Source organism: Nansenia antarctica (genome assembly GCF_963989245.1).
Source record: "Nansenia antarctica genome assembly, chromosome: 10".
Taxonomy (NCBI): domain Eukaryota; kingdom Metazoa; phylum Chordata; class Actinopteri; order Argentiniformes; family Microstomatidae; genus Nansenia; species Nansenia antarctica.
Window position 1 is genome coordinate 25,715,917 of NC_137680.1, and position 19,892 is coordinate 25,735,808.

Here is a 19,892-nt window from a genome sequence, read left to right on the forward strand (position 1 = left end):
TGTCACAGAACACAAGTGCAGAAGCTAAAGCTGTAGCTAAGAGAAAACATGTCACACAATACTGAAAGTGTTATTACCATGAGAGAAACATGTGACACGTTCTAGTGTTTTGGTCCGCATCTCGGCATCCGATTTAATGTTCAGACTTTTCTTTAGAAAAATGTTGAATACATTTCCGCGTTGTTGAAAATCAATGACACACTCGCTAGTCAACGAACACAGATTGTTTTGTGAGCCTGCTAACAATGTAAAGTAGTGTTCTAGTTAACTAGGTAGCAGTGGGGATTACTCACCCAATCCATTGCGTTGCAATATTTTGGTTTGACTAGCGAGTTTGTGCTGTGATTCTTAATAACGGTGAAACGTATTTCCATGTTTCTAAATAAAAGTCTGAACATTTTGATTGGTGGCCAACATGCGGACCTAAACACTAGACAATGTCACATATGTTTTTTTAGAAAAGGTGCCACACTCAAAGAATGCTTTGGCTGCGAAGCTTCATACATTCATACATTTTAAATATTCACAAAGTGTTAAGGGGTTAGTGTGAAGTTGACAATATCCATTATAACACAATAGCAATAGAAAAGTTAAACACCAGCTAAAACACACAAAATGGCCATAAAAGATAAAGAAAATACATAGTGAGATGATCAAAAATGAAATGTTCTGCTTCCCAGAGATATATGGATATGCTTTATCTTCTTTGCTCTTTGTGAAGCGCATAGGGTCAAATTTTGTGAGAAATGCGCTATACAAATAACATTTGATTTGATTACTGTAAATCACTGTAAATGTCGTACTGTAAAGTCCTTTCTCAAACTACCCACAGGGTCTGTGGGTCTGTGTGTGTGTGTGTGTGTGTCCGTGAGTGTGTGTGTGTGTGTGTGTGTGTGTGTGTGTGTGTGTGTATGTGTACGTGTACGTGTATGTGTATTTGTATGTGTGTGTGTGTGCGTGCATGTGTGTGACACACACATAGAACACACACACCTCTGTGACATCACACCTAGAGCACACACGCCTCTGTGACATCAAACCTAGAACACACGCTTCACATAAACACACATTTATGTTGTTGTTGATAACAATGTTGTTGTTGTTGTTGTTTATGTTGTTGTTGATAACAATGTTGTTGTTGTTTATGTTGTTGTTGATAACGATGTTGTTGTTGTTGCTCTTGTTGTTGTTGTTGTTGATGATGTTGATGATGTTGTTGTTGTTGATTATGTTGTTGTTGTTGTGTGATGTCACGTCGCCCCTGGCTACACGTCCTGGTTGGCGGTGCGGGGGCTGTGGCGGTCGTTGACGGGAGACTCAGACTCAAACACGTCGTCGTCCTCCAAGGTTTCTACGATGGGCTTCATGGTCTTAGAGCCCTTGGTTGTAGGAGATCTCTCTGCAGGGGGGGGGACAGGGACAGGACAGTCAGCTCTGGGGGGTGGGATGGGGTGGGGTGAGGGTGGGGTGGGGGGGGTGAGGGGGAGGGGGAGGTCAATGTGGGAGACTTAGAGTACAAGACATTTTGAAAACATAGTGTGAAGGTTTATTTGTGTGAATATTCTGCCGTATAAGTCATCTATAGCTTAATATGTAATAATAGCTTAATATTAATAATATAGCATAATATGTATGTATGTATGTAATGGACATTGTGAGAATATTTTGGGGGGTGTGTTTGGTGGGGTGAGGGGGGGGTGAGGTTGAGTGTGTGGGTGGAGGGGGGGTGAGTGGGTTGGGGTGAGTGTGGGTGAGTGTGTGAGGGGGGGTTAAAGTGAGTGTGTGGGGGGATGAGTGAGGGTGAGTGTTTGAGGGTGAGTGAGTGAGGGTGAGTGTTTGAGGGTGAGTGTGTGGGGGAGTGAGTGAGGGTGAGTGTTTGAGGGTGAGTGTGTGGGGGAGTGAGTGAGGGTGAGTGTTTGAGGGTGAGTGTTTGAGGGTGAGTGTTTGAGGGTGAGTGTGTGGGGGGAGTGAGTGAGGGTAGGTGTGAGATATGAAGGTTACCATTGTCTCACATGGACAGAAGAACATGAAGACGTTAGAGTGAGAGTTTACAGACAGAGGTGAAGAACATGAAGACGTTAGAGTGAGAGTTTACAGACAGAGATGGGCATCGGCCAGCGGGCTCAAACACAACAGCACCACAAGAGGAATGGGAAAAGAAAACAACATTTTGGTTCCTGCTGGGACCTGGAAAATGTCTGACTGCAATGTCCTGTCAGCCGCTTTGGATAAAAGCGTCAGCTGAATTGCATATATTATTATTATTATTATTATTATTGTTATTATTATTGTTATTATGATTGTTATTATTATTATTATTATTATTATTATTATTATTATTATTATTATTACTATGATGATGATGATGATGATTGTTATTATTATTATTATGATTATTGTTATTGTTATGATTATTGGTGTTGTTATTGTTATTATTATTATTATTATTATTGTTATTATTGTTATTATTATTATTGTTGTTGCTATTATTATTAATAGTAGTAGTAACATTATTATGAATGAATGAATGAATGAATGAATCTTTTATTTCGAACATGATTTAAAATAATAAAAGAACAAATAACTAATATGAAGAGTACAGGGCCCTATTCCACGAAGCTCGATAAAGTTCTAAGCCTCGATAAAGTTCTAAGCCTCGAAAATGTTAGCTTGCGTTCGGTGCCATCAATGTGGCTCAAATAATTCGCTGCTTGGTTGAGCTCCTTCTGAGTCAGATATAATTAGCCTGCTCCCGACCAGGCTAAAACACAGGCTAAAGTCATCCGTGCGTCAAAAAAGGCTCACAGGCGGAAACTAAACCCCGAACGACAGTTCCTCATGTGTCTTTTAGGAAATATTAGTTCCCACTTCACACGAGATAGATAGATTAGATAGTTTGACTGTGTGATAGATAGATCATTTGATATTTTGAAAGTGTGATCGATCGATAGATAGTTTGATTGTGTGATAGATAACTTGATATTTTGAAAGTGTGATAGATAGATCGATAGATCAATAAAGAAAAGAGTGTAAATAAAATAAATAATTGTCTCAACTTGCATTGCTGTCATCACAGCGGTCTGGCTGGCGTAGTGGTTAAGGCCGCCGACTGGAGTTCCAAAGGTTGCGAGTTCGAGACTTGACTAAGTGATTTTTTATTTTATTTTTTACATTTAACCGAAGATTTCATGCAAAGGCTTCAAACACCATTGTAATCGTGTCAGTTCTTGTAAATTAGCCTGCACCATCATTTTATAGCCTACATACTTTTTTAGATTAGATTTTAGATTAGATTCAGACAACAAAATGCAGTAAAAAGTGCGTCTGAAGAGGGATTTGAACCACCGATATAAAATGACGAATAAATCCTGTGGCCGCGGTCGATACCACTAGGCCATTGTGGCGATATGACGGTTTGAAGCCTGCTGCGGATATCACCACAGTAGTAATATTCATTTATTAAAATATGAACATATAACAATAACTGGGGCTAGTATGACCTACGCATTTAATCGGTCAGCAATTTCTTGCCAAACCATTTCCCTCGCCTTGTTAATTGCGGCAGTATTGCACTATTTTACATCTTATTTTTCTGTCTTCATAAAAATCAATAATTCGGAATGCTGCGCAAATGTAGTACCCCTGCAGAGTGGAGTATCTTCATTTCGACAGATCGACACTTCAGGGCTTTTTATGTCTGCGTGCACGCGCCCATATCGAAGATTTGTAAGCCTGTCTTCTGTGAACACTGATGACACAAGGCTGATCCTCGTTCGAGGAATCACCTGAGGCTTGAATTCCAATCTCGAGTTGCCTGAGCGCCGCATTTATTTATATCGCGGCTATACTGATCCACCTTTAGTGGAATAGGGCCCTGGCCTATCAATGTTTGAAAGGGAGTAGGATGAAGCCTAAGCTTATCATTTCCTCCCCCTATCCCTCACTCTCAAGTGAGAACAATAATACTTAAATTATATAATCCAATTAATGAATACATAAATTACAGTATCAACAGTACTAACCATTTCATTCTTAATATTGAAACAACACAAAATAAATAAATAACAAACATCAGTATCATTATTATTATTATTGTTGTTATTATTATTTGTATTATTGTTATTATTAATAGTAGTAGTAGTAATATTCTTCTTCTTCTTCTTCTTCTTATTGTTATTTTTTTTTTTATTATTATTGTTATTATTAATAGTAGTAGTAGTAGTAATATTCTTATTCTTTTCTTCTTATTATTATTATATTAGACCTCATGAAGGCAGTCTTGTAAATCTGAAAGAGTCGGATAGGGATGAGCAGCATGACCCTAATATTTCCACCATCTTGTTTACATCTTAAACCTTTCAGGATCTAATGGTCTTCAGGGGCCCATTCCACGAAGGTGGATTCATCTTCTAATCCTCGATAAAGTTCTAATCGGCGATAATGTTAGCTTGCGTTCGGTGCCATCAATGTGGCTCAAATAATTCGCTGTTTGGTTGCTATGCAACATATCCTTCTGAGTTAGATATAATTAGCCTGGTCCCGAGCAGACTTACAGGCTGGCTAAGGTAATGCGTGCGTCAAAAAAGGCTCACAGGCGGAAACTACATCCCGAACGACAGTTCCTCAAGTGTCTTTTAGGAAATATTAGTTCCCACTTCACACGAGATAGATAGATAGATAGTTTGACTGTGTGATAGATAGATAATTTGATATTTTGAAAGTGTGATCGATCGATAGATAGTTTGATTGTGTGATAGATAACTTGATATTTTGAAAGTGTGATAGATAGATCGATAGATAAATAAATAAAAAAGTGTACAAAATAAAATAAAATAAATAGGTATCTTTATTAACTTGCATTGCTTTTGACACAGCGGTCTGGCTGGCGCAGTGGTTAAGGCAAACCATTTTAGTGTTGTTGTTGTTGTTTTTTTACATTTAACCGAAACCTTCATGCAAAGGCTTCAAACACCATTGTAATCGTGTCAGTTCTTGTAAATTAGCCTGCACCATAATTTTATAGCCTACATACTTTTTTAGATGAGATTTTAGATTAGATTCAGACAACGAAATGCAGTAAAAAGTGCGTCTGAAGAGGGATTTGAACCATCGATTTAAAATGACGATTAAATACTATGGCAGCGGTCGATACCACTAGGCCATTGTGACGATATGGCGGCTTGTAGCCTGCTGCTGATATCACCACAGTAGTAAATATTAATTTATTAAAATATGAACATATAACAATAACTGGGGCTAGTATGACCTACGCATTTAATCGGTCAGCAATTTCTTGCCAAACCATTTCCCTCGCCTTGTTAATTGCGGCAGTATTGCACTATTTTACATCTTATTTTTCCGTCTTCATAAAGATCAATAATTCGGAATGCTGCGCAAATGTAGGACCCCTGAATGTATCTTCATTTCGACAGATCGACTCTTCGGGGCTCTTTATGTCTGCGTGCACGCGCCCATATTGAGGATTTGTAAGCCGGTGTTCTGTGAACACTGATGACACAAGCCTGATCCTCGTTCGAGGAATCACCTGAGGCTTGAATTCCAATCCCGAGTTGCCTGATCGCCTGATTTATTTCAATCGCCGATATACTAATCCACTTTAGTGGAACGGCCCCCAGATCTACAGGGCTTCTTTGGTGGGGCTAGGTGTTAGTTTAGGACTCGGTGATACCAGGGGAGGCTGGCGGAGGTGGAAATCGGAGGATGGGCTCATTGTAACGCATGGAACAGAGTGAGGAGGAATCGTATCAAACGTTTACGTTGAGCTCCCTCCTCCGTCTCTACCTCCACCCTTCTCCTCCTCCTCTCCCCTGGACGATGGTGTTAAACCCACAGACCAGGTTACACGTGGGGGGGGGGGGGGGGCACTCGTTTCAGAAACCAGGCAGAACAGGAGGGGAGGAGGGAGGGAGGGGTTTAGGGTTAAACATCTAGAGGTTGGAGGAATTATTTGTGACAGCAGCTTGTGAACCCCCCCCCCCCCCCAAAAAGGCTTTTATTCTGAAATGTTTAAAGAAATTTCAACGTTGTTGAAAATCAATGACACACTCGCTAGTCAAGCCAAAAATCCAATGGATTCGGTGAGTAATCCCCACTGCTACTACTCAACAACGCTGAAATGCATTTACATTTTTCAGAATAAAAGTCCATTAAACATTAAATCGGCTGCAGACTTTTTCCCGGTTTCACCAGCTGCTGTCACATTAGTTGGTGGTTTGGTTACTGAAGGGGAACTGGAAGATGGGGGCCGGGAGAGTGTATTATAGGGAGGATATGCGGAGGTGGGGGGGCTGAGGGGGGGTGAGGGAGGGGGGGGTGAGAGAAAAGAGATGGTCTTACACCCCCGTCAGGGAATGGCGTGGTCAGAGGGGAGGGGCTGCGGCACAGCTACAGGACAGGAGGAGCAACAGCAGCGTCAGAGAAACAACGTTACGACAGCGTTACGACAGCGTTAACACATTTACATTTACATGTTTTGGGGCATTTAGCAGACTCCTTCATCCAAAGCGACGTACAACAAATACATTTTGTGACGTTAGAATCATAAGGTTCTAATTATAATATCTCCATTATTATTATGAAGTAGTCGGTAAAACCAGACTATAGACCCCTACAACAGCCAGGTGAAGTAGTCGGTAAGGCCAGGTTGTGGACTTCTACAACAGCCAGGTGAGGTGACTGTTTACTCCACACACCAGAGACCGGATGAGGAAGAGGAGGATATGAAGGAGAACAGGATGGATGACGAAGATGTGGAGGTTCATACGTGGACAGAGGAACCTACCGACAGACTAGTACCCAGCATGCTTCCTGGTTTTAATACCCCCAGGCCCAGGGGAGGCCGGTGGAGGTAGAAATTGGAGGATGGTGTATCCTTGTAAATGCATGGAATGGGAGGAACGTGAAACGTGTGTTTCGTACCATTCCTAATTCCGTCCTCCCGTGCGTTATAATGAGCCCGTCCCCCGATTTCTACCTCCACCGGCCTCCACTGCCGATGCCCCTGTAGAAGAGATCCAAATCCAGTATACTGGATTTAGCATGGCATTGGGAGAGTTTCCCTAAAGCCTTAAGATTCTCCCAAGAGAAAAGGTTAAGGTAGATTCTCCCAAGATCATCTGAAACCCACTGCAGTCCAGCCGGTCGGGGGAAGCTACTACTTACACACAAAGACCACTAGAGGGCGCTTCTTTTAAATTAGCCTGCCTCCTACACAGAAAAACTGCAAAATAGCTTTACACTAGCTTATCCTGATTTAGATTTTTAAAATGTAAGGACACTGGGTGGTAGAACGCACATATCTAGGACAAGTCATGAAAGGAGGGTTCTGAAATGTGATTGAGTGCAAAGATATAACATTTATTTTACTCACAGGGTCATCGTGAGTAATGGCTGTTCTAGTGTTCTAGTGTCCTAGTTCAAGTGTTCTAGTGTTCTAGTTCTAGTTTTCTAGTGTTCTAGTTTTCTAGTGTTCTAGTTCTAGTGTTCTAGTTCTAGTTTTCTAGTGTTCTAGTGTTCTAGTGTTCTAGTTCTAGTGTTCTATTGTTCTAGTGTTCTAGTGTTCTAATGTTGCAAGTCCCAGAGACACCTGAGCCAGTCAGGTTGTGAGACACTGACGGGGTGAGCCAATAGAATGGCAGCTTGTTGGAGGGTGGTGGTGAGCCAATAGGACGGAGGCTTGTTGGAGGGTGGTGGTGAGACTCACGGATGGAGGAGCCGGCGGAGCCTCTGCGGAGGATCTGGTTGAGCACGTCGTCGGTGTCGCTGGTGCTCGCCATGCTGGTCCTCATCTGCATCATAGACAGCTGGGAGCACAGGCTGGGCTGCCGGTCCATCTTCTTCACCGCCTGGGGACGTAGAGGCGGACGTAGACATCATCATCATCATCATCATCAACATCATGGTTATCATCATTGTTATCAACATCGTCATGGTCGTCATCATCATCATCATCATGGTTATCATCATCATCATCATCATCATCATCATCATCATTGGTTTAGGGTTAGGGTCAGGGCTAGGGGTGACCCACCTTGTCGCTGAGGGTGGGGTTAGGGTCAGAGTTAGGGTCAGGGTCAGGGTCAGGGTTTGGGTTAGGGTCAGGGTAAGGGTCAGGGTTAGGGTTAGGGTCAGGGGTGACCCATCTTGTCACTGAGGGTGGGGTTAGGGTCAGGGTTAGGGTCAGGGTTAGGATCAAGGTAAGGGTAGGGCCAGTGTTGGGGTCAGGGTTAGGGTCAGGGTTAGGGTCAGGGCTAGGGGTGACCCACCTTGTCGCTGAGGGTGGGGTCGTTGAGGGAGTACAGCTTGTTGGTGATGTCCTTCCCTATGAGGTAGCGGAACACCTCCTTCAGGAACGGGTCAGCCTCCAGGAAGTAGGTGAGCCGCTCTCTGGACCAACACATCAACTTACAGTTCTCCTCCGCCATGATGGTCACCTGGCAACCAACCAATCAATCAATCAGTCGGTCGGTCGGTCAGTCAGTTTATTCTGAAGATTTTAAATAAATGTAATGACAATCAATGACACACTCGCTAGTCAAGCCAAAACACTGCAATGTGGATTGGGTGAGTAATCATTTACATATTTCAGAATAAAAGACAGAACATTAATTCGGCACACATTGTCATCCACAGGTTCTAGAATCATTGTCATCCACACGTTCTAGAATCATTGTCATCCACAGGTTCTAGAATCGGAACGCCTGGTCACCTGGAACTTCTCTCCTTTGTGCATGTCAGTGGAGCGGAACTCCGGGGAGTCGATGAACGCGTTGGTGTAGATGTTGTGGAGGAAATGACCCCTGTAGGACACCTTCAGTCTGTCACACACACACACATACACACACACACACACACACACACACACACACAAAAGCAGACACATGTTTAATTTGAGCTAAAAAAACATTGAGAGCAAGTTTCCTCTTCAAAGAACATACAAACCTACCCAGATGTTCTAAACACAGTGACACGTTCTAATGCTTCGGTGTAATGATCAGACTTTTCTTTTGAAAATACATGAATACATGTCTGTGTTTTTGTAAATCAATGACTGTGTGTTGGCTAGTCCTGTGGTTGGCTAGTCCTGTGTGTTGGCTAGTCCTGTGTGTTGGCTAGTCCTGTGTGTTTGCTAGTCCTGTGTGTTGGCTAGTCCTGTCTGTGTGTTGTCCTGTTGGTTCGCCAGTCCTGCCAGGCGATACCTACTTCCCCTTGAGCAGGATGCTGAGACGCTCGTCTACGGAGGTCTTGTCCTCGGCGGCGTACACCTGGCCCTTCTTCAGGGTCTGGATGGTGCAGAACTGGCCCGTCAGCCGCTGGAACAGAGCCTCGCGCACGTGCAGCGGCTCGAACATCCGCTTGTACACCGACTTCAGCTCCCTGTCGATCTTAATCTGGCAGGATAGGACAGCACAGGGTGACAGACTGGTTAGATCTTAATCTGGCAGGATAGGACAGCACAGGGTGACAGACTGGTTAGAGATTAATCTGGCAGAACAATAATATTTAATATATGCCATTTAGCTGACGCTTTCATCCAAAGCAATTTACGTCCCAGCGGGAATCGAACCCACAACCTAAGCGTTGTCAGCGCCATGCTCTACCAACTGACGCACAGAGGACCGACAACAGACTGGTCAGATATTACTCTGGCAGAACCACAGCACAGGGTAACATCAGATAGTAATCTGACAGCACAACAGACAGGGTAACAGACTGGTCAGAGATGAATCTGACAGGAACAGACTGGTTAGAGATTAATCTGACAGGAACAGACTGGTTAGAGATTAATCTGACAGGAACACAGACAGATTAATCTTGACAAAGCAGAGACAGAGGAAAACAACAGGAGAGCACAAAGGACAGAGGAGGGCAGAATGGACAGAGAGAGGAGGGCAGAATGGACAGACAGAGGAGGGAGGAGGGCAGAATGGACAGACAGAGGAGGGAGGAGGGCAGAATGGACAGACAGAGGAGGGAGGAGGGCAGAATGGACAGACAGAGGAGGAGGGAGGAGGGCAGAATGGACAGACAGAGGAGAAGAGAGGAGGGCAGAATGGACAGAGAGAGGAGAGAGGAGGGTAGAATGGACAGACAGAGGAGAGAGGAGGGCAGAATGGACAGACAGAGGAGGAGAGAGGAGGGCAGAATGGACAGACAGAGGAGGGAGGAGGGCAGAATGGACAGACAGAGGAGGAGAGAGGAGGGTAGAATGGACAGACAGAGGAGAGAGGAGGGCAGAATGGACAGACAGAGGAGAGAGGAGGGTAGAATGGACAGACAGAGGAGGGAGGAGGGCAGAATGGACAGACAGAGGAGGGAGGAGGGTAGAATGGACAGAGGAGGAGGGAGGAGGGCAGAATGGACAGACAGAGGAGGAGAGAGGAGGGTAGAATGGACAGACAGAGGAGGGAGGAGGGAGCTGAGGAGGAGTGGAGCTAAGGGAGGAGGAGGATGAGGACGACAGCAAGGAGAGGACAGCCGTAGCCTACAGCGTGGACTCCCTCCCTCCCTAAAAATATAATGTAAAATCGAGGAGGAGCAGTGTTGGTCTCATTCTGTCAGATCAGTGGAGGTCCAGGAAAGGCCCTCTTACATGGTGGTCCCCACGGGCCTCCTGTGCTTGTTAACGAGGCCCTGCTGTACACTGGGGTTGCTAGCATCCTATCTACGGTGCCTACCACTGCTATTGTGCCCTTTAGCAAGGCACTTAACCCCTAATTGCTCGTGAAAGGCTCTATATAAAACCAAGCTATTATTATTGACTACGGCTGACCCTGTGCCTAGAGCAAAAGATACATTTCATTGTACAATGTAGAATGGGTCTAACTCAGGTAGAAAGGGTCTTATACAGGTAGGATGGGTCTTATACAGGTAGACCAGGTCTCATTCAGGTAGACCAGGTCTCATTCAAGAAGAATGGGTCAACTCAGGTAGAATGGGTCTCAAACAGGTAGTATGGAGAGAGGGAGAGAAAGAGAGAGAGAGAGAGAGAATAATTCAGGTAGAATGGGTCATAGAGGTAGACTAATGACCCTGACCTCGACCATGTCTCTCAGCGGCCAATCATAACTCACCGGCCTGCGTTTGTAGACGAGGTAGAAGAAGTGCAGGAAGTTGACGACGAGGAACACCACGTTCCAGACCATCACGTCCAGGTTGCAGCGGTACCACGTCGCCCAGGCGATGAACAGGCTGCATCCTGTCAGGGACAGGAACAGGAAGTGAGGTGATGACACATCCAGTCCACATCCAGGTGGAGGCTAAGCGGGATTCTTTGGGACGACACTCTTAGAAAAACCCTAATGCTAACGTTAACCCTTGACCTTACACTAACCTTAATGTTAACCCTTCCCTAAACTTAACCCTTGACCTTATCCCTACCCTAACCTATGCTATTTCATTATCTAGTCTCACTAAATAACACTCTCAAATGGGATTCTGAGATCCTAGATTAATAATAATACTAATAATAATAATAATAATAATAATAACTATTATTATTATCGTTATTATTATTATTACTATGTCAAATCTCACTCAGATGACATTCTGCGTTCCGAATTCTGAATCCATATGAAACAGTAGACTGTAGTTGCGCCCAGCGGCCAGCAGAGGGCGACATGGCGCCACGGCAGCGCGGCTGACCGACCTGTCATCAGCAGGAGGCGCAGCAGGATCATGTGCACGGCCATGGTGGTGGGGATGACCAGGCCCAGGAGCAGGGACAGGTTCCCCAGGTGGAACAGCAGGTGGTGGGCTTGGTCCCACTCCGTACAGGCGGTGGCGTTAGGCTCCAGGAGGAGCAGATCTCCAGCCAGACCCCCGTCACCCCCGGCCCCTGGGACAGCAGACCTGAGGGGGGCCAGGGTGGAGTAGAACAGGGTGTCCATCAGCGCGGGGGTGGAGGACATCCTGGAGAGGGGTGAACCTAGGGAGAGGAGAGGGGAGGAGGGGAGAGGAGAGGAGAGGAGGGGAGAGGAGAGGAGAGGGGTGCAGAGGAGAGGGGAGGAGAGCGGTAGAGAGGAGAGGAGAAGGGAGGAGAGGAGGGGAGAGGAGAGGGGAGGAGAGGAGAGGGGTGCAGAGGAGAGGGGAGAGGAGAGGGTGGAGAGGAGAGGAGAGGAGAGAGGGGTGGAGAGGGGAGGAGAGGAGTGGAGAGGAGAGGAGAGGGGAGGAGAAGGGAGGAGAGGAGAAGGGTGCAGAGGAGAGGGGAGAGGAGAGGGTGGAGAGGAGAGGAGAGGAGAGAGGGGTGGAGAGGGGAGGAGAGGAGTGGAGAGGAGAGGAGAGGAGAGGAGAGGAGAGGAGAGGGGAGGAGAGGGGTAGAGAGGAGAGGAGAAGGGAGGAGAGGAGGGGAGAGGAGAGGAGAGGAGAAGGGAGGAGAGGAGAGGGGTGCAGAGGAGAGGAGAGAGGGGAGAGGAGGGGAGAGGAGAGGAGAGAGGGGAGGAGAGGAGAGGAGAGGGTAGGTGGTATTACCAGTGCTGTTGAATTGCGCAAGATAAAAAGAACAATAGAATACAATACAATACAATGGAATACACTAGAGGGCTTATTCTATAGAATACACTTGGGGCGGCTGTGGCGGCGCCTTGTATGCCAGCTTGCCGCCATTGGTGTGTGAATGTGTGTGTGAACGGGTGAATGAGAGGCCGTTGTAAAGTGCTTTGGAGCAGCAAAAAAGGTGCTATATAAGTGCAGTCCATTTACCATTTAGAATAGAAAACAATAGAATACACTAGAATAGAAAACCATAGAATACACTAGAATAGAAAACCATAGAATACACTAGAATAGAAAACAATAGAATACACTAGAATAGAAAACCATAGAATACACTAGAATAGAAAACCATAGAATACACTAGAATAGAAAACAATAGAATACACTAGAATAGAAAACAATAGAATTCACTAGAATAGAAAACAATAGAATACACTAGAATAGAAAACCATAGAATACACTAGAATAGAAAACAATAGAATTCACTAGAATAGAAAATAATAGAATACACTAGAATAGAAAACCATAGAATACAATATAATAGAAAACAATCGTGTACAACAGAATATAATCATGTATATTGTTGCTCCGAGAAAGAAGTATATCATAGGAGTGAATGGGGATGTTTTGTCTTTCATTCGAAAGTTCAATTCATGCAGCGGCCGTCTCTCATGGCGGTGTTATTGTAATGAGTTCTTGATAAGGCTCCACAGATGACCTTGTTACCCTCTGATGTCTGCTTTGTCCTAAATACTGTTGACCACGTCCGAGGTTGATTGAATAACCAAGATCATATTATTATATCCATATTGACGCGGTCAACATCATAGCCTACAACATCAGATAACAGTGATAAGAGAGGCTGGGGGAAAACACTCCCACATCTAATCGGCTACTTCTTCAACTTAAAAACATACAATTATGTTACAACATACAACATATAATTACGATATCATAATAATTGTACGAATATCACGTGAGATATTCTGATGGGAAGCTGACTTGTCACGAAGTGCTTGGTATGCAGTTCATCAACACCTCTCTTAGTGACATTGACAGCTAAAGCAACACAGAACACACCACCCAACAACACAGAACACACCACCCAACCCAACAACACAGAACACACCACCCAACAACACAGAACACACCACCCAACCCAACAACACAGAACACACCACCCAACAACACAGAACACACCACCCAACCCAACAACACAGAACACACCACCCAACCCAACAACACAGAACACACCACCCAACCCAGCAACACAGAACACACCACCCAACCCAACAACACAGAACACACCACCCAACCCAACAACACAGAACACACCACCCAACAACACAGAACACAGAACCCAACAACACAGAACACACCACCCAACAACACAGAACACAGAACCCAACAACACAGAACACACCACCCAACACAGAACACACCACCCAACCCAACCCAACAACACAGAACACACCACCCAACCCAACCCAACAACACAGAACACACCACCCAACACAGAACACACCACCCAACCAAACGCGTCAAAACCCCCCGACCCATCCCCTGGTCCAGCGGTATGGGCAGAGATCTGTGCCACTAGAATCTGAATCTGAATCTGATTTACTGACTTTGAATTTGAATTACTGACTTTGAATTTGAATTACGGACTTTGAATTTGAATTGCACAATTTGAATATTTTTTTTTACTTTGAATCACATAATTTGAATTTGTATTCAATTCAGTTATTCAAGTTAAACAATACAAATTCAAATTATGTGATTCAAAGTCATTTTTTTTATTCAACGTCATTTTTTTAATTCAAATTGAGCAATTCAAATTCAAAGTCAGCCCATACAGCGGTGACCCCGACGTGCACCGTTTGATCACAGAAATACTTTATGAAATGAAATGAAGCGAGGGGGGGTCGGTCGGCATGCAGGGACAGGGGAGGAAAAAACGAATAGGCTGTTCTTTCTTTCTCACGGGTTGACATAGGCTAACTTGTTTCAGCTGTGAACTTCCATCAAACAGCTCACCGAACGGGAGTGAAGGAGGTTTTTTAACTCACCGATTAGACGATCAAATGCGTCGCTGGACAGAATACGGAGATAGAAGACAATACCGGGCAGACTCGTAGTGAGTCGGTCTTAATGTAGGTCCCGGCCAGGCGGGGGGGGGGGCTGCACAGTGTGAGTCGCGCATTCCAGCGATCTGACAGGCAGAGACTAAAATGGGCAAGTGGCGAGGGGACAGCCGTCAACGCTGCAACCTGCCGCTGAGCGCCTGCAATGTCCAGACGCACCGCCAGGGGGCGGTGAAATAATAATAATAATAATAATAATAATAATAATAATAATAGTCGTAATAGTAATAGGTTAATACTACTAATAATGATGATAATAATAATAATAATAATAGTAATAATAATAATAATGATAATAATAATAATAATAATAATAACTTTTATTTGTATAGCACTTTTCCTGCAAACGTTGCCGCTCAAAGTGCTCCAATCATTATATAATCATCATTTAATCATTCAGTCATTTAAAAACAATATTAAAAAGATTTACTTGAACATATTATGTGCTGAGGTTGCATCCCTAATGTAAACTGGCAGTGCATTCCACAATCTGGGTGCATAAAATGAGAATGCAGCCTCACCAAATCTCTTCTTTTGTACATGTGGTACTCAGAGAAAACCAGCGTCAGAAGACCTGAGGACCTGAAGACCGTCTGTCTGAGTCTGCGGGGTCGACATGACGGATCGTCTAACCGTTGGTCTTATATTCTACGGCTGTTTGGTTTGACTCTGCACGGATTTAGGCTTTAACTCGTTACAATATCAAGCACAGGCTACATAGCCTATCCACGTGGCCTATACCGGCCCTATAGGCTGCGTAGAATAGAGCATATAGAACATAGGGCTATAGCACCTGCCTATAGATGTGTCCCGGTCACACATGTTAGTGTTAGACCTGTATGTCAAAATAATAATAATAATAATAATAATGGTAATAATAATAATGGTAATAATAATAATAATAATAACCGTTATTTGTATAGAACTTTTCCTGCAAACGCTGCAGCTCAAAGTGCATAGTGAAAATAGTGAAAATAGTGAAAATAGTGAAATACCACCGCTCATCCGTTATCAGATTTAGCTGAGGTGCTGGAGCTGAAGAGTATGGCGCTTTTCCACTATCGGGCCCGGCTCGGCTCGGGTCAGCTCGCTTCGGCACGCTTTTGAACAGTTCTGGGTATTGGCGCTTTTCCGCTATACACAAGAGACCAGGAATGAGTAGGAGAAGTAGGAGATAGTAGGCGGAGTTACGCGTCATAAAAGCGCGCCATGGTGGTGACGTATATTTTCACGAGACACAGCACAGCCACAACAATAGCAACATGGAGGAACTTGAAGCTATCGTATACTTTTTCCTCGGCATGTGGTATATTATTAACCTTGGTTTTTTGGAGAGAAAGAGAAAGAGAGAGAGGGAGAGATAGAGGAAGCTATGTACACATAATAAAGTCATGTTTTTTGAACCCTTAAAACCACTGCCTTCACTTGTCTGCTTTATGAACTGTAGTATCATTGTTATGTTGAGCATAATATGAGATGGCTACTGCCTGATCGATGTCGACACTGCTCGTAGTGAATACAGTATAAGCACTTGACGCATGTTGAACTCCTGGTTCATTGAGTTTACTCCCGGTTCACTTCTCGGGGTGGCACCACGGTGGTTCAGGGCTCAAAATGACCGTATACCGATGGTGGAGTTAGCCAGCATAGTCTTGTCTTTTTACCACCTTCCTAGCCGGTGTTATTCACGGACAAACACGGTGCCCGGAGGCACCCTTTGCGGGTTAATAACTGTGATTTACCGTGGGTTAGGATAACAATTCAAACGTGTCCGGATAGGGAAGAGGACAGGGAATCCGAAACCATTTGAATGGTGTCGATACGACACTCTTATCACGGTCGACACAGCGCAGAGCGAATTCCCTGGTAGAACTTCTCTCCCCGCGCTGTCAACGGGAGTTTCAACACCATAGGCACAGCACATCGCCATAATAGCGATTTTTTTGTTATGCTTGTTGTAAATAAAAGTTCTATGATGCATTGAAATGACATTAAACTAAGATAATACGATGGTCAGCATAATTTTTCGAATCTTTATTAATAAGCTATTACAGAAACAGTAGTGACATAGAGCGAAATCTGTTGTGGTATTTAAAGATGGCGGTTAGCGAAGAAATCTATGAACATGGGATGACGATTTCCTTTGACCAATCAACAGTGTGCAGCGTCACACGTCACACGCAGCCTGGCAAAAAAGTACCCGTGCCATTTCTGGTACCCATCGCGAACAATAACTATTTTAGTTCTTGTTTGGCCCGGATACCAGAAATGGCACGGGTACTTTTGGCAGTGGAAAAAGGATAATAAACCGGGCTGACCCGGGCTGGCCCTGTAGTGGAAAAGCACCAAAATATAGTAGAAGAAAAGCAGTGTTTAACAGTGTTAACAGACCTGTATGTCCAAAATGCACCATACAATCAGTCATTTCCTGGGGGGTATTCCATCAACGTCACTAAAGGAAAATCCAGGCTTATTTAGATACATCTCACGAGACTTTTCAAAATAGGCTGGCTTTTTTTTATATATAGAAATCTCGCTGGATTTATCAAAATAAACTTGGATTGTCCTTCAGCGACGTTGATGGAATACCCCCCTGGAGGCTACGAGTGAGTGGTGATGTGAACAGCGTGCGTGATGACGTCAGCGGGACAGCGCCAGGGGGGGGTCGATGACAGACGACTCACCTGAACAACACCCAGCGGGCACCGCGCTGGACAAGTGCAACACAGATGATGGTGTAACACAGATGATGGTGTTAAAGGAAGACAAAAAGGCCAATCCAACTCAATGTGTCCTGTTGTTCTTCAACGGATTCTTTAACGTGTTTATTCAACAACAAGTGCAGTAGCCTATAGACACTGGTAGCAGAGGTAACATCATTTCACTGGTGTTTTAATGCGGAGCCAAATTCTCTCTCTCTCTCCCTCTCTCTCTCCCTCTCTCTCCCTCTCTCTCTCTTTCCCTCTCTCTCTCTTTCCCCCTCTCTCTCTCTCCCTCTCCCTCTCTCTCCCTCTCTCTCTCTCTCCCTCTCTCTCTCTTTCCCTCTCTCTCTCTCACACACACACGCACATACGCACATGTACGCACATTGCATGTCAAGCAAAACTGATTGCGCCTATAGGCTATTCGTTCTTTCTTTTATATTGAAACGTAAATGACATTGAGGCCTAAAGGCCGATTTAAAGTTCTGCGTCGAATTTACGTGCGTAGCTTACGTTCCCTACGTAAGGGCTCTCGCACTTTACACTTCTGCGTAGGCCGCGCTGCAATTACACCGTCACATCGCTAGGTGGCAGTGTGTTTTCTTTTTTTCTTTTTCTTTATTTTTTTTCTCCGATTTTTTTTTTTTTTTTTCACCCAATTTGGTAGCCAATTGAACCCAACCTAGCATCCAATTATCCCCTGCCTATTGCGTAGGATCCGCCGCACGACCCCGTGGCCGGCAGCCCCAGAGGAGATCGCCAGGCAGACTAGCTGTCTGGCTCCTCGAGCCCAGCACCGTTATTCCGGCACCCCGGGGGCGGTGTTGCGCGACGGATCCTTGTCCGGAACTATTCCTATACCGCCCTCGGGAGCGGCCGCTCAATATGCCGCTCCCTGTGTGTGCCTCGGCCATATCCGGATCTGGCGAGCTGGGATTCGATCCCAGTCCCCGGTGGGCAGCTTGCACTAGTGGTTAGTGCTTAGACCGCTACACCACCGCGGGGCACGGCAGTGTGTTTTCTATGCCCCTGTGCTGTGCCTCTTCCGGTTAGGAAGTCAACGGAGCTCAAAGCTCAAAGCGGCATAATAGCGATCTTTTTGTTGTTATGCTTGTTGTAAATAAAAGTTCTATGATGCATTGAAATGACATTAAACTAAGATAATACGATGGTTATCATAATTTTTCAAATCTTTATTAATAAGTAATTACAAAAAAAGGAAATTACATTTCTATCATGGCTTCCGCATTTTGGCCGACGAGAGAGTCGGAATCTTGTCTGAATCATGTGACGCAACCAAGCGGACCAATCACAGAGCTGACGCGTACGCTCTGACGCGTACTTAAGGCCGATTTAAAGTTCTGCGTCGAATTTACGTGTGTAGCTTACGTTCCCTACGTAAGGGCTCTCGCACTTTACACTTCTGCGTAGGCCACGCTGCAATTACACCGTCACATCGCTAGGTGGCAGTGTGTTTTCTATGCCCCTGTGCTGTGCCTCTTCCGGTTAGGAAGTCAACGGAGCTCAAAGCTCATAGCGGCATAATAGCGATCTTTTTGTTGTTATGCTTGTTGTAAATAAAAGTTCTATGATGCATTGAAATGACATTAAACTAAGATAATACGATGGTTATCATAATTTTTCAAATCTTTATTAATAAGTAATTACAGAAAAAGTAAATGACATTATCATGGCTTCCACATTTTGGCCGACGAGAGAGTCGGAATCTTGTCGGAATCATGTGCTACCAAGCGGACCAATCACAGAGCTGACGCGCTGACGCGTACTTAGATTTTTTTGAGAGGAGCGCGTCAAGGCTACGCACGCGACTTTACGCAGAACTTTAAATCGGCCTTTAGATTTTTTGAGAGGAGCGCGTCAAGGCTACGCACAGTCACGCGGGACTACGTAAGCTTACGGTTAGCCTACGGCGTCGACTTTACGCAGAACATTAAACCGGCCTTAACTTAAAGCCAGCTTTTAGGTTTTATAGGCTACACGATCTTTACTTTGATCACCACAGGCAAACAAACAGACCACGACAGATAATTCAACAACATTCACACAAAAGTCCCGTCCGTGCCTCTGCCATGCAGTGTGGGTCACGGCACACTCGTCTCTGCAGGGGATATCTTATCGCTCTGCACCGGGACTTGTAAAAAGGCGTCAGGCGCCGGCTGCACGTGACTGTAGCTGGGTAACCGGAGATCAAACCGGTACCCGCGGCCGTCGAAGGCCTTGTCGTTGAGGGAGTACAGCTTGTCCGCGATGTCATTGCGCACGACCAGGGCAAAGATCTTGGCGATGTATCGGTGCTTGGCGAAGAGCAGGTACAGCTTCTTGCGTCTCCAGGAGACGTACCTGCACTGGTTGTCCGCGCGCAGCGTCACCTGAGACAGAGAGAGAGAGAGAGAGAGAGAGAGAGAGAGAGAGAGACAGAGAGAGAGAGAGGGAAAGAGAGAGAGAGAGAGAGAGAGAGAGAGAGAGAGAGAGAGAAAAGGGACACTCAAGCTTTTGCATGTCAGAGACTGAT

The 19,892-nt window shown here is 45.0% G+C and overlaps 2 protein-coding genes across 2 annotated transcripts in view; both read right to left on the reverse strand.

The window, feature by feature from the left end:
* Positions 1–1,265: 1,265 nt before the first annotated feature.
* Positions 1,266–16,879, reverse strand: popdc1 (popeye domain cAMP effector 1; the record flags this gene model as incomplete). Its single annotated transcript, XM_080541123.1, has 9 exons — positions 1,266–1,399; positions 7,724–7,865; positions 8,286–8,453; positions 8,729–8,837; positions 9,223–9,410; positions 11,094–11,218; positions 11,669–11,947; positions 13,516–13,572; positions 16,858–16,879. The coding sequence occupies 9 exons, from the start codon at positions 16,877–16,879 to the stop codon at positions 1,266–1,268; spliced, it is 1,224 nt and encodes a 407-aa protein (XP_080397249.1).
* A 2,582-nt stretch (positions 16,880–19,461) lies between these two features.
* popdc3 (popeye domain cAMP effector 3) overlaps positions 19,462–19,892 on the reverse strand; it is a gene marked incomplete at both ends in the record, with an annotated part of 2,016 nt that continues 1,585 nt past the window's right edge. Inside the window, one exon of the mRNA XM_080541124.1 lies at positions 19,462–19,749. Within this exon, the coding sequence (XP_080397250.1) occupies positions 19,462–19,749 (288 nt within the window). The remainder of the gene's footprint in view (positions 19,750–19,892) is intronic.